This window comes from Sorex araneus, chromosome 11, assembly GCF_027595985.1.
Source record: "Sorex araneus isolate mSorAra2 chromosome 11, mSorAra2.pri, whole genome shotgun sequence".
NCBI lineage: Eukaryota > Metazoa > Chordata > Mammalia > Eulipotyphla > Soricidae > Sorex > Sorex araneus.
The window spans coordinates 31,451,063-31,476,485 of NC_073312.1; the positions used below are offsets into that span (position 1 = coordinate 31,451,063).

Sequence of the window (25,423 nt, forward strand, 5' to 3'; positions counted from 1 at the left end):
TCCCCAGCCTGACTTTTATAAGTTCCATTGTAGAAGTTTTTGTCTCTTGAGTTCAGTGTTGCTAACTATGTGATTTGGATATTTGGCCCTATCATTTTTTATCATCATCTTTTGTACTTTCACTTTGTACCTGACCTGGCCCCCTTGCTTCTCATTTGTCCATTTTGTCCCTCCCCTGGTGGAGTTATTTTCTGATTGGAACTTACTCTAAATACACCAATATACTGATGATTAACCACATGACCACCTTTGCTGTTTGTTTCTGCAATATACCAAAGTTCACTTGGGATGAAACTATATATAAATTTTGAAGACTAAGTGCAGGATTGATGATCATCTTCCATTTAGTGTGTATTAGTCTGTAGCTTCTAAGCTTTGAATTTGCAAAGCACAGTGATGAACCTCTTCATTGTTCTGGTAGTTTGCCTTTTATGTCTGATTTCCCTTTTTCTGTGGAACCAAAATTCTACAAAAGGAAAGTTGCCGCCTGGCCCCACACCTCTTCCAATTATTGGAAATATTCTACAGATAGATACCAATAACATCAACAAATCTTTAAACAAGGTGAGTATGATTACTTTTAACTTAATTTCATGTGATAATTAAATAAGACAGCTCAATATCTAAATAAAACATGGTATCAAATACTATGGTTAAAAGATGTAGTTTTAAAGGGCGAGATACTCTCGGTAGCTTCCCGGGCTCTCAGAGAGGGGCGAAGGAATTGAACCCACATTCACCACGTGCAAGGCGAATGTTCTACCCACTGTGTTATCGCTCTAGCTGATCATACACAAGCCAACTAATATAAATATACTATATCACCAAAAAAGAAATGAAATGTAACACATTATTTCAGTAAATGCTGAAAACCATCTGATAAGATTCAACATACGTTTATGATAATCAAAGCAATAATTAGGGTTTTCAGAGAAGAAATATACATTAACAAATTAATATATAACAAACATGCAGCTAATAATGGTGGAATTGAGTATATGAACAGCAAATACTTAATGTTGAAAGCCTCAAAAACTTTTTTCCTATGATCTGGCACAAAACAAAGATGTCAACTTTCATTTCAGCAACTCAATGATTTTGAAAGTCCTAGCCTATGCAATTTAGCAATAAAAAAGCTTACATAAGAGATCCAAGTTGGAAAACAAGCAAAGCTATCATAATTTGCAGATAACATCATAATATGGATAGAATGGACATGGTTGTGTTTCAGTGGCAGAAATCTTGCTTTATATGTGTGGGTCCTGGGTTTGATTCCTCCCTCACCCATTTCACCACAAATTCAGAAATAGCTAATGAGTTCAGAAAAAAGACAATAAAAAATTAATATATGTCAGCCTATTACATTTCTATATGTATCTGAGTAAGGAAAAGGACTATTTAGAAAACAAACATATTTATTATTTTATCAGAGAAGATAAAGTACCTAGGAATATATCCCAAAATTGAAGTGAAAGTCATATACACTGGAAATTTTTAGACATTTGAGAGAGTTGAGACACGGAGAAATGAAAGATGTCTTGTGCCCATGGATTGGAAGAATATTATTGAAATGGTCATCTAAAGCATTTTACAGATTTAGTGCAATCTCTATAAAAAATAGCATTATTTCAAGGAAATAATACAAGCAGTTTTAAAATTTGTATGTAACCACAGATATCCTAGAATAGTCAAAAACTATTCTGAAAGAAAAGAAGGAATATGGAATGATCATGACTCCTGATTTCAAAGTATAATGTAATAATAATTACAATCATAATTAAAATAGTGTGATAATAGAAGAAAATAGCATAAGACCAGAGGAATAAAATAGATGCCCAGAAATAAATTCATAGTTATGTAGATACCCTTCTTTGACAAAAGAGTTAGGACCATGCAATGGAGAAAGGAAAGTCTCTTTAACCTAATGATATGGGGGGAAACTGGAAAAACACATGTTTAAAAAAACCCAAAGAATGTTACTCACTATTTGCCATCATATAAAACAATTAACAAAAAATGAATTGAAGTCTAGGAGCTGGATATACAATACATACAGCAGGTAGGGCATGTTTTACACTTGGCCAACCTGGGTTCGATCCCAGCATCACATATGAACCCCTGAACACTGCCAGAAGTGATTCCTAAAAGCTGAACCAGGAGTCAACCCTCAGCATTGTTGAGTGTGTCCCCAATACCCCCCCCCCCGAATGTTTTCGGTTTTTTTGCTTTTTTGGTCACACATGCAATGCACAGTGCTTACCTCCTTGCTTTGCACTCAGAAATTATTCCTGGCAGTGCTTGAGGGACCATATGGGATGCTGGGAATCAAACCCGGGTTGGCCTCGTGCAAGGTAAATAACCTACCTGCTGTACTATCGCTCCAGTCCCCAAAATAAATTTTTTATATTAAGTGAAGATTTAAATATTATATCCTAAACTATAAATTACATAAGGGGAAAAATGTGATACAATGAAATAGGCAACCTAGTAATTGGGAGAAGATTTTTGTACATTATTTCCTGATGATGTGTTGATATCAAACTATCTAACGAACTCACATAAATAAGAAACAAAAAAATCAAGCAACCCAATCAAAAAGTGGACAAGAAAACTGAATAACACCTTTCCTGAGAAGGCAGACAGTAATAAAAAATGACCGAGTAATGGGTCAGAAACAAACAAGAGAGATACTCATTGCTATTTATAATTGGGGATGCAACTCAAAACTATAATGATATATCAACTGACACCAGTGAGAGTGACCTATGTCAATAAACTTGAAGATAGTGTTGCCAGAGATGCACAGAAAAAGAAACTGCTATGTTCTTAATGAAAAGGTTAATTAATAAAGCCTTATGGAAAATGTCATGGAGATTCTTTTAAAACACTGAAAATGAAAGTGCCATATGGATTCAGCTTTTCCACTCTTAGGCATTTATCTAAAGTATATGAAAACACTAGCATGAAAGATAATTGATTCTCTGTATTAGTTACATAGTTTTTCATAATAACAAAATGTGAGTCATCCTAAATACAGTTGACTGTATAAAGATGTGGTGGTACATATATACTCAAAATGGTGAGTATATAAATGAATTAAGGAAGGAAGTGAAAGACTGTTTCTGAATAATTTCACTTATATGTAGAATATAGAAACTAGAACAACTAAACTACAAAACCCAACATTCCATAGACTTCATGGAATCTCAGGTAGTTATGGCAGACAAAGGGAGAGGACATGGGAAGGGATGGACAGAGGCTCATTCTGATGCTGAAAGATACTAGAAATTATGTGGTTCATTGGTGTTACAGATGTATGTAACTCCTGTAAGCTCAGTCTCTGAAATTCTAAATTTTAGAGTGTTATAAATGAGTGATAAAAATTTATTTCCTCTCTGCATGTTTAGTTTTGAAAATGAAACTATTCTATTTTCTGTTTATATTCCAGGTTTCAGAAGTCTATGGCCCCGTGTTCACTGTGTATTTTGGCATGAAGCCCACGGTGGTGCTGCATGGATATGATGCAGTGAAGGAAGCCTTGATTGATCATGGCGAGGTGTTTTCTGGCAGAGGAAGTTTCCCAGTGATAGATCACATGTTCAGAGGCTTAGGTAGGCCTCTCTTTGGGGCATGTGTATGGGTTTGTAATTGTAAAGACTCAAATAGACTAAGGAATTGAAAATTATATTTACAAAAATTTATTCACAATCACAATTACAATATCCCGTTAATCACATATTTCTCGGGCGGGCCCAGTAACATCTCATTTCATCCTTTCCCTGAGATCTTAGAAGTCCATCTGGACTTGGCCCTCCCAACGATGTTGCACTGGGGGCTCTTTAGGGTCAAGGGAATGAGATCCAGCTTGTTACTGGATTTTGCATATGAATACACCATGGAAGCTTGCAAGGCTGTCCCATGTGGGCAGGAAACTCTCAGAAGATTGCCAGTTTCTCCCAGAGGGAGTAGGCTAAAGATATCGCTTCTGAGAGCTTGCTTTTAAGTCTGTCTCTGGATGTTGGCCGTTGCTGGGATCACAGACACCTGGGCTCCCCTGCCGGTACCTTCATGCCTGAGGCCTGTCTGAACGTGTATTAAGGAGCCTCCAGCATGGCTGTAGCTAGGTTCTGGTGGTCTTCAGCCGCCGGGACCTCTGCTCAGGATGGGGAGGGAAGCTGGAGCCCATCCCCTCCCCTCGAGGGGCCCCGGGGAAGACAGCCAGGTTGAGGGCAAGAGACTCTCAATAATAACAAAAATTTATTATAACATCATAATTCTAATATTTTCTATATAAGGATAATACATACTTAAAAATTGTGAGGATAACACAATTTAATGAGACATTAAATACACTAAAACTGACTTCTAGTGTTCTGAAAATTTATTTTTTGTTTGTTTTGGGGCCATACATGGCAGTGCTCAGGGATTACTCTGGCTCTGTGCTTAAGGATCAATTTGGGCAGTGCTCAGGGGACCACATAGGGTTCCAGGAATAAAATGCGGGACAGCTGCTTGTAAGGCAAGAGACTACTACCCACTGTACTCTCTCTCTGATTCCAGTAATGTTAGGCAAATTTGTGTCTAAGCTATCATCTTTTAAATTATAACTGGTTAAGATAGTGCAAAAAAGAGAAAAGTGAGAGAAGAAAAATGATTGTTATTTACCAAAATTATGTTTTTTGACTTGAGTCATGGATGCCAAGAGCCTATTTTAGGAAATATGTATATGATGTACAGAGCTAGCATAGATTTGTAATATTGCAATTTTGTTTTCAAACTATTCTTATAAAAATTCATGAGAAATATTTTATTTTTAACATTTTTATTAGTGAATCACTGTGAAGTACAGTTACAGACTTTCGTGCCTGTGTTTCAGTCATACAATGCTCTAGTACCAATCCCTCCACCAGTGCCCATTCTCCACTACCAATGTTCCCTCCCATCTCCCCTCTTCTCCCCCCACCCTCCCAGCCTCTGGGGCAGGTGGGTTCCCTTTTACTCTCTCTCTCCTTTAGGGTGTTGTGGTCTGCAATACAAGTATTGAGTGGCCATCATGATCTATAGTCTACTTTCAGCACACATCTTCCATCCCGAGGGGGCCCTCTAAACACCCTTTACTTGGTGTTCCCTTCTTTATCTAAGCTGCCTTTTCTCCCAGCATGTGAGGCCAGCTTCCAAGTCGTGGAGCAAACCTCCTGGTACTTATCTCTACTATTCTTGGTTGTTAGTCTCCCATTCTGCTACTTTATATTCCACAGATGAGTCAGATTCAATCTTTCTATGTCTGTCCCTTTCTGACTCATTTCACTTATCATGATACTTTCTATGCTTATCCACTTATATGCAAAGTTCATGACTTCATCTTTTCTAACAGGTGCATTTTGTAAATGTACCAAAGTTTCTTTAATCAGTCATTTGTTCTTGGGCACTGTTTTTTTTCCCAGATTTTGGCTATTGTAACCAGTGCAGCTATTAACATACGAGTGCAGATGTCATTTCTACAATACTTTTATGCATCTTCAGGATATGTTCCCAGAAGTGGTATTGCTGGGTATAATGGGAGCACAATTTCTAATTTTTTTAGAAGTCTCCATGTTGTTTTACAAAAGGGCTGAACCAGTTGGCATTCCCACCATCAGTGAAGGAGAGTCCCTTTCTCCCCACATCCACACCAACACCAGTTGCTTTTGTTCTTTGGATGTGTGCCAGTCTCTATGGTGTGAGATGATATTTCATTGTTTTTTTTTGATATGCATGTCCCTGATGATTTGTGATGAAGAACATTTTTTCATGTGCCTTTTGGCCATTCAGATTTCTTCTTTGAGAAAGTTTCTGTTCATTTCATTGCCCCACATTCAGATGGGGCTGGTGGTTTAATTCTTGTAGAGTTCACCCAGTGCCTTTTAAATCCTTGATATCAACCCCTTATAAGTTGGGTATTTGTTGAATATCCTTTCCCATTCTGTAGGTTTTCTTTGATTCTGGTCACTGTATTATTTGAGATTCAGAAGCTTCTCAGTTTAAGGTAGTTCCATTTGCTTAATTCTGTTTCCACTTGCTTGGCTAATGGAGTGTCACCTTTAAAGATACCTTTAGCTTAAATGTCATGGAGGATTTTGCCTACCTTGTCTTCAATGTACCTTATGGATTCTGGTCTTATATTGAGGTTTTTAATCCATTTTGATCTGATTTTCACTTGGATGTCTGATCTTCAGTTTCCTTGGTGCTAATACCACATTTCATAGAAAATATTTAGCAAGTAGAAAAAAAATTGCAGTGATATGATTGTGGCATGTTCCTTATTGGAGGGACGGATTTTGATCTGCTTTCTTTCAGTTCACAAGTACTGCCTCTCTTCTTGAGCAGTCACCCCTTTGTTATATCTCCTAGAATTTATTTACAATGTTCAAAATTCAGTGTTGAAAATGTCACTCATGATTTATTAGGTGTGTGATCAGAGAGCAAGAATCTTGCTTCCATAAAATTCATCACTCTTACCAGTAAAAATGGGACAAAACACTTTCTTCACAGGACTGGTCTGAGGTTTGAGGGCTAAAGGATGAAGGAGCTAGTCACTGGGTTAGTAAAGGAAGCAGGTGCAGCTGAGCTTCAGGGAAATTCCTTAGGCTGCCACCACTGTTTATATTCCTGCTAAGTATCTTCCTAATTGCCTAAGATGCAGACTATCAGCCAGTGTTTGTGGCTAACGAGATTTTCTTCTCTACTTCTTTTTTGTCTTAATAGGAATTGTTTTCAGCAATGGAGAAATGTGGAAGCAAACCCGACGTTTTGCCCTCACTGTTTTGAGGAATATGGGGATGGGGAAGAGGACAATTGAAAACAGAATTCAAGAAGAGGCTTTGTGTCTGGTGGAAGCCTTGAAAAAAACCAATGGTGTGTACTTCATGATGCCATTACAGTAATAATTTGGACAGATAAGATACTATAAAATACAGACTTCAGAGGGATCTGATAGCTCAGATGCAACAGAACTTTTGGTTCGCAATATAAAGGGTGAATAAAGTAGTAAGAAGCAAAATGGTAAGCATACCTATTCTTTCAAGCAAATGTGGCATTACAATATCACCCAGAATCTTTCTCTTTGCATGGTAGTGAAAAGGGCAAATAATGAAAGTGTCTTATGTGTCATTGGCACTCAAGATTTCTTTCATAGTTTATGGATTGTGAGTCAGGGCCACCTCTAGGTAGCTAAGAGGACCTGGGAAATGGGTCTAGCTAAAAGCAGAAGAGAATATGAAGTTTAGTAATCACTTAATAGTTTTGGCCACAGTAGTTTTAAAGATGAATTGACTTTTAGGAGTTTTTTGAGAAAAAAAATCACATTATCCAGTATATCTGTCAAGTCATTGTATTGCTCATCGTACACGTATACAGCACTGTGTTTGTAATAAAGAAAAAAAAGAGAGAGAGAAAAATTTGGTATACAAAACATTTCATCAAAGATGAAATCAATTCATCTTTAAAACTAAATGTATACAAAACATTTCATCAAAGATGAAATCAATTCATCTTTAAAACTACACTGGCCAAAACTTCTAAATGATTACTAAACTCCATATTCTCTTCTGTGTATAGCTAGACCCATTTCCCAGGTGTTCTTGGCTACCTAGAGGTGGCCCTGAGCACTCTTCGGGGCAATCCTTGTGGCTGTTTGGCACCACCAGTATGGCTCACGTGTCCCTGGCACGGCATTTTCAGGCCCCAGCAAGCAACCTTCATGCCTGGTTGGCTGAGTATTGTAGGGAGTAGCCTTAGGGAGTCCTGAGAAACACTTGGGAGCCCCCTGAGAAAATAATCGTTGTTATTTCAGAGGTTGGATTTGCATTAAATTCGTTTTCCATGTATAGGCTGCATTGATAGCTCACTTAGAAGGTTTTGGTGTATAGGGAGAGAGAGGCTGTAGTACCAAAAGGCTCGGTTTGTATTTGAGCCCTTACAGAACTAGGAGACTCTTCTAAGAGTCTGAGATGGTTAGAGATTTGGCAGGGAAAAAGTTGAGATTAAGTTATGAAGGTTTTGTTTTTTTTAAGACTTGATAAATTATTTTTCAAGAACACTATCAATATCATTATTGCTATAATCAATAACAATAGTCTACGGCAAGCTATTTGTGGCGTATCCGATATGCCAAAAACAGTAACAACAAGTCTCACATGGAGACTCTACTGGTACCTGCTCAAGGAAATTGATGAACAATGGGATGACAGTGATACAGTGATACAGTGGTAGTCTGTATAGTGGACTGGCCTTGTGTTTTTAAACCAGTATTATTTCATTATCCAAATAGACTAATTCCTTTTTATGTATTAAAATAAAAATGCAGTTATAACAAATATTTGCATAATTTAAATTTCTCCTTAGAATAAATTCCTGGAAATGGTAGTACAGTATCAACAAACATCTAATTTATTGTGCTTGATGGGAGGAGGGGCTTCCAAAGTTGTGCTGAAGGCCCTGCTGCGCCCGCCCCAGCAATTCTTGGCCTAAAGGCTGGTGTCTTAATTCGAGTGCTTGAGGAAATAGTATGACTTGGGCCCTGGAATACTCGGGTTACCCAGGCTACCTCAGCAGTGCTGTAGAAGCCTCTAGGGACAAATCTGGCAGTGCTTGAGGGCTTCCAGGCCTTTAGCCCCTGATATTCAGGGTACCGACATAGTGCTTGGGGCTTATCCTGGGGTCAATCACATGCCATGTATGTGTGTTATTAATCCATGTAATCTCTCTGCAGCACTATCTATTAACATTTTTATGGGTGGGCTACTTGGTAGAAGTGGGGATAGAAGTCTGAGGACTCAGGTCAGTCAAGGAGCTTAGTGGTAGAACCCATACTGAGCTTGCAGGTGTGAAGCTCTGAGTTTGATTCCTAGCAACACACACATCTCACAATGGAGACATTACTGTTGCCTGCTCCAGCAAATCGATGAGCAACAGGGTGGCATGCTACAGTGCAGAATAAAAAGAGAATTAGTCTTACTGGTGTATAATGTTTTATAACCTTACACCTAAAATATGTTAAATACATATCTTTCACATGTTTTGTTTCTTAAGAATATTATAAACAGAAATGCTACATTATTTCACCATATTTAGGCACCATAGTTTATATAACAAACCTTATTTTTTGTCAGATGTACTATTTTTGTTATTTTTGCTATTGTAAAATATGCAATCCATACTGATGCATATATTTTATTCTTTTAGAATAAGATTTTGACTTGGATTCTGATATATGTGTATATGTATATTCTAGGAAATAATTATATATAGTTCATTTATATTTAAGTAAAAATACCCTACTTTATTTTAACTTACTTATCTTTTCTCATGGTGATTTTGTCCACTAAGCTCCCTGGCTGTGGTAACCCAGATTCTCTAGTTACAAAATTTCACATTCTTCAGACTTCCTTTTCATCACTCTCACAGTTGGACATTTCTTTTACATTTTGACCAGAAAATTTTTTCCTGCTTGTTTCCTGCTAAGGCGTTTCTTTCAGATTAGATTTTGTGTTAATAGTCAGTTCCTAGAGGTAGGGTGGACCTTCCATTCGAAATGTGGTTTGGATGTTCATATTGATAATTCCATATACATCTTAATAGGATTTGAAATACTCCTGTGTGACTGGATTGTGTATCAGAAACATGAGAGAGAGGCTGGACTGGATGTTGGCTTGTGCTGCTCATGGTGGTTCATGGTTTTGCGTGAGAGGAGGATAGAAATGTACTGGAGAGGGTTGTGTGTTTTAAACTTAAGGCTTTTATTGAAGGATCACCTGAGATTTTTTTATGTCAGATGTCCATATGCAAATAGAATAAAGGAAAGTAAGACTTTAAAGCTGTCATCAGACATTAAGAAAGGTCATATTATCTCCTTTATAGAATGTTTGTTTCCATGATCAGCACGTAACTTCAATCTCCTCAATCTTCTTCACTCCTACTAGAGAAACACACTCATTTTTAAAAAAAAATTATTGAATCACCTTGAAATAGTTACAAGCTTTCATGTTTGGGTTACAATCATACAAATATCAAACACCCATCCCTCCATCAGTGCACATTCCCACCACCAATAATCCCGGTAAACTTCCCTCCCGATCCCCCCTCTTTCCCACCTTCCGCCTGCCTCCATGGCAGATAATATTTCCCCTACTCTCTTCTCTACTTTTGGGCATTATGGCTTGCAAACAGACACTGAGAGGTCATCATGTTCAGTCTATTATCTACTTTCGGCACACATCTCCCATCCCGACTGATTCTTCCAGCCATCATTTTCTTAGTGATTCTTTCTCTATTCCATCTGCCTTCTCCCCTCCGCTCATGAAGCAGGCTTCCAGCTAGGGGGCAATCCTCCCGGCCCTTGTATGTACTGTCCTTGAGTGTCAGCCTCATGTTATATTATTCTAGACTCCACAAATGTACACTCTTTCTTTTAAACAGTATTTCACAAAATAGAATTCAATTCTACTCAGCCTCTGATTTTTAGTGTGTATATCCAGTTTCCTGAATCAAAAATAAGTATCCTCACAAAGGGGGCTGAAGACAGAGTAGAGTGGGTGAGGCACTTTCCTTGCATATCATCAACCTGAGCTCAAGCCACACACCTCATATGGTTCCCCAGCCCTACCAGAAGTGATCCCTGAGCCCAGAGCCAGGAGTAAGCTCTGAGCACTGTCCAATGTGATCCTGGAAACAAACTCCCCTAAAATAAAAGACCAAAATATTTCTCACTGAGCTGAATTTTATACATGTAAATATATATTTGAATGATAACATTTTTTTTTGTTACCCAGCAGGGCCACACCTGACCAGGAATAAGCTCAGAGCTAGCTTGTTCCTGGATCTTCCCTGAACTTATTTCGTGGTACTTCACTCAGGATCAGTCCTGGTGGAGCTCAGGGGGTCACACATAGTGCTAGGGATAGAACCTGTGGTCATCAACTTTTAAAGCTAATGCCCTACCAAATACTTCTTGTTTTCTATGTTATAAATTACCTTATGGTTCTTATTTGAGAATGATGTAAATTGGAGATACTTGAGAAAATAGTAAATTAATTGAAATGCACTAGACAATTCTGGTGGGAAAACAATGAACTCCATTTTAGGTATGTTAAGTTTACAGATGGCATGTCTAGGTAATCCTCATATTTAATATCTTTAGAAGTCAACTTTTCTCAGTAATTTGAATTAAGGCTTATATGATAATTGTGTTCTAACATTTAACTTACTTTGCTTTTAGCATCTCCCTGTGATCCAACTTTTCTTTTGGGCTGTGCTCCCTGCAACGTGATCTGCTCCATTATTTTCCAGACTCGTTATGAGTACAGTGATAGGAAATTTCTAACCTTGATAGAATATACTAATGAAAACATGAAAATTTTAAGTACCTCCTGGATACAGGTTAGTCATGGTTCTCCTTTGTGGAAAATAGTTTTCTTGCTGATATGTTGTTCATTTCACTACCCCATTTATTTTTTATACTTTGAATTAGTGATTGTAATGTTTACCACGCTATCATTTGTAAATGGTGTGTTAGAGTGTGTTAGTAGATCCGGTCAATGTTTTAAAATAAAAATTAATACATAAAATACAGTAATAGAAAAATAAAATATAATGCATCAATTATGATAAGGGTTTTTTTAGTCACTAATTTCTTCCTGATTTTCACATATGTAGCTGAAGAGGATGTCGTAGAATGTGTTTGGTATTATTAAACACTGTCAGAAGATCTTATTAGCCTCAATGCATAATCATTTGCAACTTAAATCATGAGTAGATCATAAGATTTTGATGTGTTCTACCTAGGAAGGACTTGAGGGATTGAACAGTCTATGCTTCAGTTTGGGGAAGGTGGGGCTGGGGGATACTCAGCAGTGCTCCATGCTTTACTCCTGCTCTGCTCAGGGATCACTCCTGTGGGGCTTGGAGGACCATATATATGTCCAGAGTTGTACTTGAATTGATCATGTGCAATGAAGAAGCCCTACGTGCTGTACTATCCCTTCAGACCTTATGTCTCATTTTAGAACAAGAAATTTTACTTGACTATAATAGCATTTTCCAAATAAGACAATAATATCTACCTAGCCAAGACAAGAAATAAGAATCTTCAATCAAAAAAGAGCTGTCCAAAATGAGTCAGGAAACTCTAAGATTGGCAGTAGCAGCATAAATAAGAATACCGTGCACTTTTCTGAGAGTGTAAGATCCTAAATAAAAATGATTAATTTTCCTTTCTTTTATCTTTATGGTATGCTCTTTCTTCATGACAGAAAAATAGGGTGTAAGTCCTGCAAATACTGTCGGTGATCTCTGGAGAAATAGGTAGAGGTAAAACTGGAATGAGCAGTTGGTTCAGGCTTCATCACTGAATCAACTGTGTCTAAGACAGATTGACTAACTCTTTTCAACCTCCACATTATTATTTAATTTTATTTTACTTATTTCTTACTAGACTTAGGAGGAAGGTCAGCATTAGAACTTTTGCCAACTTTGGCCCTAGGGAATGAATTATATTCAAAAAATTGTTTTAGGCACCATGGTTTACAAAACTCTTTATGGTAGGGTTCCATGCATAAAACATTCTAGTGTCATAAGGCAGAGTGTCTACTTCCCTTCACCACTATCCTATTGAAGACCAATCCTTGATATTTATTGATTTGGGGCATTTGTTATTCACCTACTATGTTCCATTATTTCCCACATTGCTACATTTTCATTTTAGAAGAGATAGCATATTCCAGAATTATTTCAGAGAGTTACAGTCAGGAAATGAATTTGGTTGTTTTGAAATTGCTTTCTTGAGCTGGAGAGATAGCACAACTGGTAGTGGATTTACCTTGCACAAAGCCTATCTGGGTTTAATTCCCAGCATCCCATATGGTCTCCCAAGTACTGCCAGGAGTAATTTCTGAGTGCAGAGCCAGGAGTAACCCCTGTGTATCTCGGGTGTGAACAAAAAAGCAAAAAAAATTGCTTTGTAATTTGTGCATAATGCAACTTATTTGTTTCATTATTCCCCTTCTAATTATCGGCATATTCTAGTTAAAGAAACAAGTCTTATTAATATTTACTGAGCCTATAGCAAAGTGTTTCATATGTATCATGTGCATGTAAGTTTGTTGAGTGAATTAATAAATGATTCTTTCTCTTCCAGCTCTACAATGCTTTTCCTTTTTTAATTCATTATCTCCCAGGATGTCATAATGAGTTGTTTAAAAACATTGCTATGCAAAATAAGTTTATTTTGGAGAAGATTAAGGAACACCAAGAGTCCCTGGACCTCAGTAACCCAAGAGACTTTATTGACTACTTTCTGATTAAGATGGAAAAGGTAATTATGAAAATGATTAAACATGAAATGGGAAAGGTATAATGTAGGTCTGATTAGCTACTTTAACTTTGTGAGTGATAAGACTCATGGAGTCTTTCCAGTGATGTTAGGATAGTGAAAATGCTCTAGATTTGTTTTTATAAACCAGTACCGTCCCAACAAAAATAAAATACTAAAGTTAAATTAATCATTTGTGAAATTTATTGCTTGTGCAAAGCATATTAGGGGACTTAAGAAATGTCTATGGATGGAGTAATAGATTGGGTAAGGTGTTTAACTTGCATGTGGGTAACCTGGGTTTGATTCCCTGAGTCCGGCCAGGAGTGATACCTGAGCAAAGAGCCAGATGTAAGCTCTGAGGGTACTACTAGTTGTGGCCCCCAACAAATAGCAAAAAACTATTTCTAAATTTTCACTGAAAATGACTTAGGTTTTATGTAATATAAGAGGTTCTATTTATTTTTTTGTGGGGTCTCTAGGAATATTCTGGGGTCCTGGGGGCCAATTTAAGTGAAGTATGCCAGGTTGTGTGGTGGTCCTGACTACTCAGTGGTAATCCAGATGGGTTTTGATGCTTGGGGACCATTGAGGCCACAGCACTGTCCTAGGGAACACGTGCCAGGTAGGCCATACTCTTCCAGGTGGTGAGAGGTCTCCTGTTGCAGGCATGTGCACTAGCCGTTTGAACTCTCTACCCAGCCCAGTGCTGGTTCTTCATATTTGAGGGTGTTTGAAATATACATATTCAAAACAACAAGCACTACACACTCAAAATTAATAACCTATTATTAATCATAAAATAAGTTTCATGATTGGAATATGTCATAAATGAGGAAACAAGAGAATGGTTAGGAATCTTTAGAGAAGTCTGTGATATCTTTAGAGATATACAAGGATTGGCTTAAACTGTGGCTTAAATGGACATGGATGATAATATGTTCCATAAATTGTAAGCACAGAGATGAAATGTCTAGAATTCCCAATGACATTCTTTTTTAAAATATTTTAAAATTTATTTTATTCTATTAAATTATTTTGCTTTTATGGGTCACTCTAAGCGAAGCTCAGGACTTACTCCTGGATCTGAACTCAGGAATTACTCCTGGCAGTGCTTGGGGGACCATATGAAATGCTGGGAATTGAACCCAGGTTGGCCATGTGCAAGGTAAATGCCCTACCTGCTGTGCTATCGATCCAGCCCCTCCAATGACACTTTTATAACTGTAATTGAGTAACTATACTGGGTATAATGACTATGAGATTGGATAGAAACTTAGATTGGCAGGAACTGTATGTATGGAGCAACATATCTGGAGACTTCAGTGAGCAATTTAGATTCAATACAATTGAAAATGAGGCCTGAAGAGATGGTACAGATGCAGCTGACAAGGGTTTAAATCTTTGGCACCACATATGGTTCCCTAAGTATTGCCAGGTGTCATTTCTGAGAATAGAGCTAGGAATGGTCCCTGAATACAGCTGAATGGGTCTCCACCCTCAACATCCAAAAAAAATTGAAAGCTGATTCAGATTTGGCAGAACATGATAAACATGATGCAAGGGAGGATTATAGAGTAACCAATTGTCTTTAGTGAGTTAGAAAGTGAAGAATAAGAAATGACTCATTGGTATGGTAGATATTATATCTGTATTTGTATGTTCATTGCTGCACTTTTTACAATAGCCAAAATCTGGGAAAATCCCAAGTGCCCAAGAACAGATGACTGGTTAAAGAAACTCTTGTACATGTACACAATGGAATACTATGCAGCTGTTAGAAAAGATGCATATAAGTGGATCAACATGGAAAGTATCATGTTAATTGAAATGAGTCAGAAAAAGAGGGACAGAAATAGAAATATTGTACTCCTCTGTGGAATATAAAGTAATGGAATGGGAGACTAACACCCGGAATAGTAGAGATAAGTGCCAGGAGGTTTGCTCCACGGCTTGGAAGCCTGTCTCAAATGCTGGGGTTTAAGGTCGTTCAGACAGAGAAGGGAAAAAACTAGGTAAAGGGTGTTTGGAGGACCCTCTCTGGTTGGGAGATGCATGTTGAATATAGACTATAGATCGAACCCAGTGGCTACTCAATACCTCTATTGCGAACTACAACACCCAAAAGGAAAGAGAGAACAAAAGGGAATGTCATGCCACAGAGGTGGGGAGGGAGTTTTGGGATGGGAGTGGTGGGTGGGAGACTAGTAGTGGAAAATGGGCACTTGTGGAGGGCACTCAATGGGTCCTGATGGGTACTCGATCATAGTATGATTGAAATGCAAGTACAAAAGTTTGTAAGTATGTACCTGTACCTCACAGTTATTCACTAATAAAAAAAAAAGAAATGACTCATTGGAAGTTTGTATCTGATTGTATTTTATGGGTTTGGAGAAATCATAACAACTCACTGTACCTTAAACTATAGCACTTTTAAAATGTCCGGCTAAGTTTTCCAAACAAGAACATCAAATAATGATATTATATTAAAAATTTTATAACACTTTTTTTTTGCTTTTTGCGTCACACCTGGCGTTGCACAGGGGCTACTCCTGGCTTTGCACTCAGGAATTACTCCTGGTGGTGCTCAGGGGACCATACAGGATGCTGGAAATCGAACCTGGGTCGGCCATGTGCAAGGCAAATGCCCTACCCACTGTGCTATTGCTCCAGGCCTGAAAATTTTATGATACTTCTAATGAGTTATTCATATATCAAGTAATTTTAACACCTTACTCCTAGGAGAAACATGATAAGGCATCTGAATTTACTTTGGACAACTTGATCACTACTATATGGGATATATTCAGTGCCGGAACAGAGACAACAGATACTACTTTGAGATACGGACTCCTACTTTTGCTGAAGTACCCAGAAGTCGCAGGTATGATCACAGATGATTGATAGAATAAAATTTCACCTAACCATTGGAAGTCAACACTAATGACTGTGCTGCTCTTTACCAGCTAAGAGAATGTTCTAGTAATGTATTGATTAGTACATCTTCCTATCATTGACTATGGTAAATTCAAATTAGAATATTGTACTAAAAGAAAATAAAATACTAATCAAGACCAGAAATTGGAGGGTAGAAGTGTTTTTTCTGCTTTGTAGTTTTCTTAATTTTGGTCAGAAGCAGTAAACAGGTATGTTTTAAGATTGAAAAAAAAATTAAGTCTTCTTATTTTTCTAAGAGCTCCCTTCCAGGACTGGAATGTTAGTACTGTGGGTAGGGCAATTGCTTTGCATGTGACTGACCTATGTTCAATTCCTAGCACCACCAGGTGTGATTCTTGAGTACAGAGGCAGGACTCACCCCTGAACATCACTGGGTGTGACTTGCCAAAAAACAAAACTCACTTTAATATGTGATAAATAACTTTGCCATTCTTCTGAGCATCTAACTTAGTAGTATTTGCTGACCAATCTCTGAACAACACACAAAATGTTCTCATCTTCCATCACAATTTACCATGATTAAGAAGATAAAAGTCTTCTTTGTTTCATATAAATTCTTATTTCTCTGTTGCCAGCTAAAGCCCAGAAGGAGATAGAGCGTGTCATTGGCAAACAACGGAGCCCCTGCATGCAGGACAGGAGCAACATGCCCTACATGGATGCATTGGTGCACGAGGTCCAGAGATTCATAGACCTTATTCCCTACATTTTGCCTCATACTGTGACTCGGAACATTAAGTTCAGAGAGTACTTTTTTCCAAAGGTGAATATTATTTTATCTACAGTCCACTTTAGGAATTGTATGATATAAACTGTCGTAGTAATACAGTTATAAACATGAAGTCTATATGAGTCTATAATCCCCTCCTATTCAGATATTTTTTCTGGGGATTTATTCCATTTCTTTGCAGCCTCTGTACACTTAGTGGATCTAAAAATTGTCGAATCAGTGAGACAGTTATCTTATACCCAGTTTTAGTCAATCAATAGTTTGTTGCCTTGAAGTCTTTCTTCCTGGATATGAAGTTAGAAAAAACAAATGAGACTAGGTTAGAAAAGAGAAGGACCAGGAAAACTCACTTGGTACTTATCTCTTTTTTTCAAGTGTTTCTAATTAATTCTTTCATTATTATGAAATGTTTCTTTAAGAGTGTGATATAGAGCATGATTGGAATTTCTTGGGTGATGATTTTAGCATTTAGGACATCATGGAATCTGTTTCTATTGGTTTCCCACTTTTTCCTTAATTGTGGGTCATTTCCTCACACATTTAATATTTTTTAACTATGTACTAACATTTGGATGATACTTTATGGAAAATTTTGATTATTTTCTCTTCCTCTCTCTAAAGGACATCACTTTTATTTTCATAGTTAAATTGCTAACAGGTGCTTTAAAATCTGTTAGGCTTACTCTTTCTCCTTGTGTATTTAGTAATTCCAGGTATAATTTAGTATTTGAGGGTGGTATTTACACTAATGATTATTTCTGATTACAACAATTTAGAATTTTGGATGTGACCATTAAAAATGTGAAATATCATGTTCTCTTCCCCATAGCTGCATAGCTGCAGTGAAACTGCGTCTTCTGTGACATTCACAATATATGCCATGTATCTGATATCTACCTTCTGTTCCCTTCTCTTCAGCAGAAAAACATTGATAAACTTCAAGGAATTTCCTTGTGTATTTGTGCGACCCAATCCATAGTCATGGACTAAGGGGAGCAGTTTTATAAAGTTTTGATATAATCCTATTTGTTAATTTTTCCTGTCCTGTATCTTTTTTTATGAATTCTAGGTGCAAAAATAAATTTAAAAAGATTTTTTCTTTTGGTTTTGGGGCTACACCTGGCAATGCTCAGGGGTGAAGCCTTCCTCTGCACTTAGGAATAACTCCTGGTAGTACTCAGGTATGAAATACCAGATATAAAACCTGAGTCAGATGCATGTAAGGCAAGTGCCTTACATGGTCCACACTGCACCACGGCTCCAGCCCTTTAGGTGTAAAATTTTAACCATTATATCCTTAGTGTAAAAAGACAAGCACTCTTGTTAGTTCTCAGCCTTATAGATTAGTTTATGACAAAATCCTCTCCTGGCTCACGGGACCATCTGCTTTCTGGTTATAACAGAATAGCACATTTAGATTGACATATATTAAAGTTATTTTGTGGGGCTTTTTTGTTTGTTTGTTTGCTTGCTTGATTGGTTTTGCCTTTTGGACCATCCCCAGGAGTGCTCAGGGCTTACTCTTATAGGGCTACGTGGTGCTGGGGATCCAACCCAGATCCACCACATATAGGCAAGTGCCCTACTTGCTATAGTATAGCCTCAATATATATTGTTTTGTAAAAAACTAAGGCAGGCCGACGGGTGTGTGCACTCATGGGCTCTCCAGGCGGCTCTGTCTCACCACCCGCGTTCGGTGCTCTAGAACTGCTCTGTGTGCTGTCCGTCAAGGGCAGGTGACGGAAGGAAGAGGACCAAGCTGGTTGCTGATTAGTTACTGTTTATTCAATGTTCCATCTTTCTCATCTCCTGCACTCCCAGCTCTGTCCTCTCTCTGGATCTAATGCAGCATCTGTCGATTCTCTAGTCTCTCCCGCTACTTGTCTCTCCCACTTTGCCCTCTAGGCTACACACAGCCAGGTAGCAAAATCAATGTAAGAAAGCCCTTCCTGATGGCCATCAGGTTCAAAGGCAATACTACCTAAGGGCATTCCAAGCCCTTCCTGACTCTTAAGGTGTTTTTCTCCTTTCCTTAGTCCAAATGCTTATTAATATCTTGATACTTGTTATTTTTGGATGGACATAGCAAGAGATACATTGAGGCTTGCAAGGCAGCTCTCCAGGCAACATCTTGCCACAGACTCAGACTATAGCACTCAGGCCAGATTAATCATACCTAACCCTAGCAGGGTCCAAATCTAGTTATCACTGTTTGGATCATGACAGCATTTGTCCATGACCAAGCTCTTAACTTATAGTTAAGCATTAGGCACTTTGGCCAGGCCCATCTCGATGTCAGGGTAGCACACAACTCACCGCTTGCCCTGGGTCCGTCTCGTCCCTCGGCGGGACCCTGCTTTTGGGGGTGCTAGGAAGTAAGGGCAGCTGAGGCTTAGGTCTAGAGAATAAATGCCCAGGAGGAAAATAACATGTAGAGTAAAATGACTCCCAGGTTACAAAAGCAAGGCATTTACTAAGTCTTCCAGTGTCCATACAAAAAGGACATGGCTCTGAATAAACTATGCAAAGGACTCAAGGAGAAGAGAAAAACAATATTTACAAGTCAACAGAACAGTAAGAAAGGAGCTACAAATAAACTAAGAGGAATGGGAGCACTGTAATGGGAGTAACCCAATAAACCTAAACTACCTGAGGCTATGTCATCCTACATAGTTTAATCTGATTTTAATGCAAATAAAATAAGATTAATGCAAATATACTTTTTATTCACACTCTAGTAGTGATGAGCTACTGAAATGTTAAACAATTTTCCTGTGGTCACAAGAACTTAATTTTATACAAAGGAAGAATTTCATTAATTCTAAAAACTAAACACATTATTACATTCAACTACATCTTCGAGTTTAGAAAAGTTTTACCACAACATTGAAGTGCTTTGTCATCTCCACAAGAATAGGTAAATTGAAAGAACATATTAAAATGAGCACATTATTAAAAATATCTAATTTTTATGAGAAAGTAAAAGTTTTAAAAAATATTGCCACTCAGGCAGTTTTATAGAAGATCTTGCATTTTTATCCAAAGAATGAGTTTCTTTTTAGTGATAGTAGCACCTTAGCACTGTCATCCTGTTATTCATCAATTTGCTCAAGCAGGCATCAATAAAGTCTCCATTGTGAGACTTGGTATTGCTATTTTGGGCATAACAAATATGATAAAATATGCTACGGGCAGCTTGCCAGGCTCTGCCGTGTGTTAGTGATAGTTCATTCACATAATAGTACAGTTTACTTGTCAACAATGCAATTAAGATAATTTCCTTAGTTTTCACAAACGCAAATACTGGCTATGAGTTTTGTCTTGGAATCAATGAAAAGTGCCTTGGATTTTAAGTGAGATATTGAAGACCTTTTATGCTTATTAATTAATTGATTCTTTGACATGGAGAAATTCCTTGTGTGTCTTAACCTCTTCATCTATGAACAAAAGGATTAATTGAGGCTTGCTTCAACCTACATGACCTTATTTATATTTCACTTTTCCTCCTCTCTTTATATCAGGGCACAGAGATATTAATATCTCTGAGTTCTGTTCTTCATGATGGCAAAGAGTTTCCAAATCCAGAACGATTTGATCCTGGCCACTTCCTGGATGAAAGTGGTAATTTTAAGAAGAGCGACTACTTCATGCCCTTTGCAACAGGCAAGTTTTTCAGCTTTCCATTTTTATCTGTACTTCAGGGACCAAGTTTGAAAAGGAAAGATCTTACATGAAGGCTACTCTGAACTTTCTAATTATAGTAAAATTTCTCAAAATTTTTTTTCATCTATCCTGAGAGTCCAGTTTTTTGAAAAAAAAAATCACTGAGAACATGCTATACAGCAGACCCATGCTATATACAGAAATAAAGCTGTGAATAAGAAAGAGATCCTCTTTCATAGAGATGGAAAGATAGACAAGAAGACCCCAGAAATATAAAGAGAAGATACTATTTTCTTTTTGTAGGTGGGAGCAGAGGTCAGAGTAATTAGAGAGTCAAGGAGGGTGCTGCTGTAATTTGACCAAATTCTGGAAAAAACAAGTGGCACACCCAAAATAATAAAGAGAGTTTAAGGAAGATACTATTTTCAGAATCAAAGGTAGGATTTAGAAAAATATTAAGGTTTGTGTGGTAAATTATTCAAGACTAGTATTATTGAGGAGATGCTACCATTCTAAGTCACTGGAGACACAAGGTTTTACTATAATCTGTCTAAATAAACTTTTAACAGAGAGAGAAGGATGTTTTACTAGAAGATATATGTAACGGTGGAGGATTTTACTAATTGTCTAAAGGGTGGTTAGCAAGGAAGTGATGAGAAAATAAGTCTGACGTTATATAAACGTAATTCATTGAAATAATTAGGAGCCAAAGAGGGAACTAATTTCTGGGTTAAGGCAGATTTTGTTTAGCAGAGAGAATACCTGGCATGCTCAGGGCTTACTTCTGACTTTGTGCTCAGGGATCACTCCTGGCAGTATCAGGGTACCATATGGCCTGCCAGGCATCAAACCTGGGTCAACCGCATGCCAAGCAAGCGTCCTATCCTCTGTACTATTGCTCTGACTCCAAAGTACAAATGAGTGCTTTTATGCATATGTAATTCCATGTTGGTTTGAGTTACCATTATTGCCATCTCAAAAATATAACAAAGATAACATTTCGTTTATGCTTCATTTTCAGGAAAAAGGGTATGTGTTGGTGAAAGCTTGGCCCGTATGGAGCTGTTTATATTTCTGACTAGCATTTTACAGCATTTTACCTTGAAGCCTCTGGTTGATCCAAAGGACATTGACACCACCCCAGTTCTTAGTGGGGTAGGTTCTATACCACCCTCCTATAAGCTATGTTTCATTCCATCCTGAAGAAATTGCTGGCTACTCTACTACAGAATGATCCTTTCTGGCCTATGTGCTGGCTATGTCCATGTCCTCCTTCCTGAAGAAATGATATTTCTGAACCATGTCTTTTCTAATTGTCTATAGTCTTCAATATCCAGTTCAAGTTTCCTGCATGAATTAGAGTTCCATCTGTAATAAAAATATTGTCCTCTTATTTGTATATTATTGAGTTAGCATGAATTACAATAGTGTTAATGTTTATGCTTTGGGTGTACAAAAAATGACAAAGGCCCTAGTGCCAAATATCCTTCATCTATTTCTTAGGTCATTTCCAGTCTGTCCCATTTCTAACAACCGCATTATTGCACCCCCTCTTGGTAACCTCAGTCTATTCTCAGACTCCACGTGTTGTTTTATCTTTGGACATCATCCTTTCACTTTCTGTGCTTCCTTATACACCATATAAAGTGAGATTAGTTGGCATTTGTCCTCTTTCTGATTTATTTCACTTAACATGACTCCCTATAGTTCCATTCAAGTTGTAACAATGGATGATATTACATTTTTATAACTTAGCAGTATTACATTTTGTGTGTACATCACACAAAAGATAATATTATATATTTTCTTGTAATTGGGTAGTGTTCCTTAAACATCACAGTTTATTTATGCTTTCATTTTTCAGTAGGCATTTGGGTTGCATCTATATATTTTTTTCTATTTTTTTCTCTTTGGGCACAGGGGTTACTCCTGGCTCATGCACTCTGAAATTACTCCTGGTGGTGCTTGGAGGACCATATGAGATGCTGGGAATCAAATCTGGGTTGGCCACATGCAAGGCAAACGCCCTACCCAATGTGCTATTGCTTCTGCCCCTGCTTCCAAATCTTGGCTATGGTAAATGTGTCTGCCAAGAGCTATGAGCCATGTGTGCATATATTATTAAAGAATTGACATTTTGTGTGTTTTTTTTGGCGGGTGGGGTATCCCAAGTGGTTCTCAGAAGTCTTGGGGAGTCCCTACTGATAATTCTCATCCAATCAGACTGGTGGCTCAATGCAAGAGATGGAAAATGCCATGCTGTTTAGGCCTGTGGTGCCAACTCTTACAATTTAGCACTGTTAGCACTGTTATCCCGTTGTTCATCAATTTGCTTGAGCAACCACCAGTAATGTCTCCATTATGAGGCTTGTTATTGTTTTTGGCATATCGAATACACTATGGGTAGCTTATCAGGCTCTGTCCTGCGGATGTGATACTCTCAGTAGCTTGCCGGGCTCTCCAAAAGTTACGGAGGAATCGAACCTGGGTTGTCTGCATGCTAGGCAAATGCCCTACTTGCTGTGCTATCGCTCCAGTCCATTACAATTTATGGCTAAATAATCAATAGATTAAAGAATGAATATAAAGATTCATGGAAGCAAAAAATGAATTACACTAATTACCAGACATGTGGGACATAATAAGTCCCCATTAAAAGGGAAGTTAGTAGCAATTGAAGCATTCATCAGGAAATAAGCAAAGGCCCAAATAAACAACCTTCCTGCACAACTCAATATATTAGAAAAAGGGCTAATAAAGGAAACCCAAAATAAGCAAGAAGGAAGAAAAGAAAACTTAGAGCAGAAATCAACAAAGCAGAAACCGAAAATAAATAAATTAATTAATGTACAAAAAATCAATGAAACCAAAAACAAGTTCTTTGTTTTCTTTTATTGTCATTTTTTCATGTCTTTTGGTTCACACTTAGTGCTTCTCAGGGTTCACTCCTGGGTCTGTACTCAGAGATCACTCTTGGCAGTACTCTGTGGACCAGATGTATTGCAGGGAATTGAACGTGGGTCTGCTACCCAAGTTTGTGTAAGGCCTACCTGCTGTACAATCTTGCTGGTCCTAGTTTTTTGTTTTGTTTTGTTTCATTGGCTGAAATCAAGAACTGGTTTTCCAAAAGAATAAACAAGATTAATTAACCATTAATTAGCTAGATTCACAAATAAAAGAGAGAACCTGAATAAACTGGATCCTAAACAAAAGTGGAGACACTATAATATATGCCACAGAAATCCAAAGGATAATGAGAGATTACCATAAAATTTTTATGTATAGATGAACACAATTTTGAAATCCTATGACCTCCCAAAACTGAGTTCGAAGGAAATGGAAAAAATTCCCAGGCCAATTACTGACAAAGAAATGGAAATGGTAATAAAACACTGTCCCTCAAACATAAGCCTGAGTCAGATTGATGTACTAGAGAGTTTCTCCAAACCTCCAAAAACCTGCTTCCTATCCTTTTCAGGCTCTTCCAGCAAGTTACATAAACCGAAATTGTCCCAGTTTCTATAATTTCTATATTACCCTCACACTGGAAGCAGACAGAGATATCACTAAAAGTTAAAATTATAGACCAATATCTCTAATAAACATAATTGCAAAGATCCTCAACAAAATATTAGAATATAAAATCCAAAGACATTAAATTATCTTACACCACCAATAGATGAGATTTATCCCTAGAATGCAAAATAGTTTAATATATGCCAGTCAGTCAATGCAATGTACCATATCAACATAAGCACTATAGCACTGTCACTGTAGCACTGTCATTCCCTTGTTCATTGATTTGCTCGAGTGGGCACCAGTAATGTCTCCATTGTGAGACTTGTTACTGTTTTTGGCCAAGGGTAGCTTGCCGAGCTCTCTGAGAGGGACAGAAGAATTGACCCCGGGTCGGCTGCCTGCAAGGCGAATGCACTACCTGCTGTGCCATACCTCCAATATAAAGTATTCAGCAAAATTCAACACCCATTCATGATAAAAAGTCAACAAAATGAAAAAAGAAGGAAACTTCCTTAGTATATTTAAAGTCCTTTATCACAAAGCCACAAAATCAGCATCATGCTCAATGCTAAAAACCTGAAAGCTTTTCTACAGTGATAAGACACAAGACAAGGATGTCCACTTTCCCCATTATTATTCGGTTACTAATAATCTATTGCACAAGGGGTAGGGCATTTGCCTTGCATGTGGCCAACCCAGGTTCAATTATTCTGTCCCTCTCAGAGAGCCCAGCAACTTACCAAGAGTATCCTGCCCGCATGGCAGAGAAGGGCAAGCAACTTGTGACGTATTTGATATGCCAAAAACAGTAACAACAAGTCTCACAATGGAGACATTACTGGTGCCTGCTCCAGCAAGCAGATGAACAATGGGACGACAATGCTACTGCAGTGCTACCTCATTAATTATATTAATAATACTATTCTAGTATTAATAATTCTATTATAGTATTGGAAGTCCTTGCACATCAATTTGACAAGAATGAGATATTAAGTGCATCCTGATTGAAAAATAAGCCAAATTATCACTATTCGGTAGTGGAATGATATTATACTTATAAAACCCTAAGGACTCTTACAAAAAATTAACCTGGAAACAATAAGCCTGTACAGCAAATTTTGGTCTTCAAAATAAACACTCTGAAATAGAAGGCATTTCTAAATACGACAAACAATGAAGTAGAAATCTTTTTTTAAATATCATTCATA

The 25,423-nt window shown here is 37.6% G+C and overlaps 1 protein-coding gene across 1 annotated transcript; it reads left to right on the plus strand.

The window, feature by feature from the left end:
- Positions 1-367: 367 nt before the first annotated feature.
- On the plus strand, positions 368-21,955 carry LOC101548728 (cytochrome P450 2C21-like). Its single transcript, XM_012935794.2, has 9 exons — positions 368-564; positions 3,449-3,611; positions 6,745-6,894; positions 11,255-11,415; positions 13,172-13,348; positions 16,088-16,229; positions 16,879-17,066; positions 20,555-20,696; positions 21,718-21,955. Exons 1-9 carry the CDS (start codon positions 397-399, stop codon positions 21,897-21,899), a joined length of 1,473 nt encoding a protein of 490 aa, XP_012791248.2. The 5' UTR covers positions 368-396; the 3' UTR covers positions 21,900-21,955.
- The last annotated feature ends 3,468 nt before the right edge of the window (positions 21,956-25,423 follow it).

Coding starts and splice junctions, on each gene's coding strand:
- LOC101548728 (XM_012935794.2), top strand. CDS start 397: ATGAACCTCTTCATTGTTCTGGTAGTTTGCCTTTTATGTCTGATTTCC. Junction 3,612..6,744: donor TCACATGTTCAGAGGCTTAG/GTAGGCCTCTCT, acceptor TTGTCTTAATAG/GAATTGTTTTCAGCAATGGA. Junction 16,230..16,878: donor GAAGTACCCAGAAGTCGCAG/GTATGATCACAG, acceptor CTCTGTTGCCAG/CTAAAGCCCAGAAGGAGATA.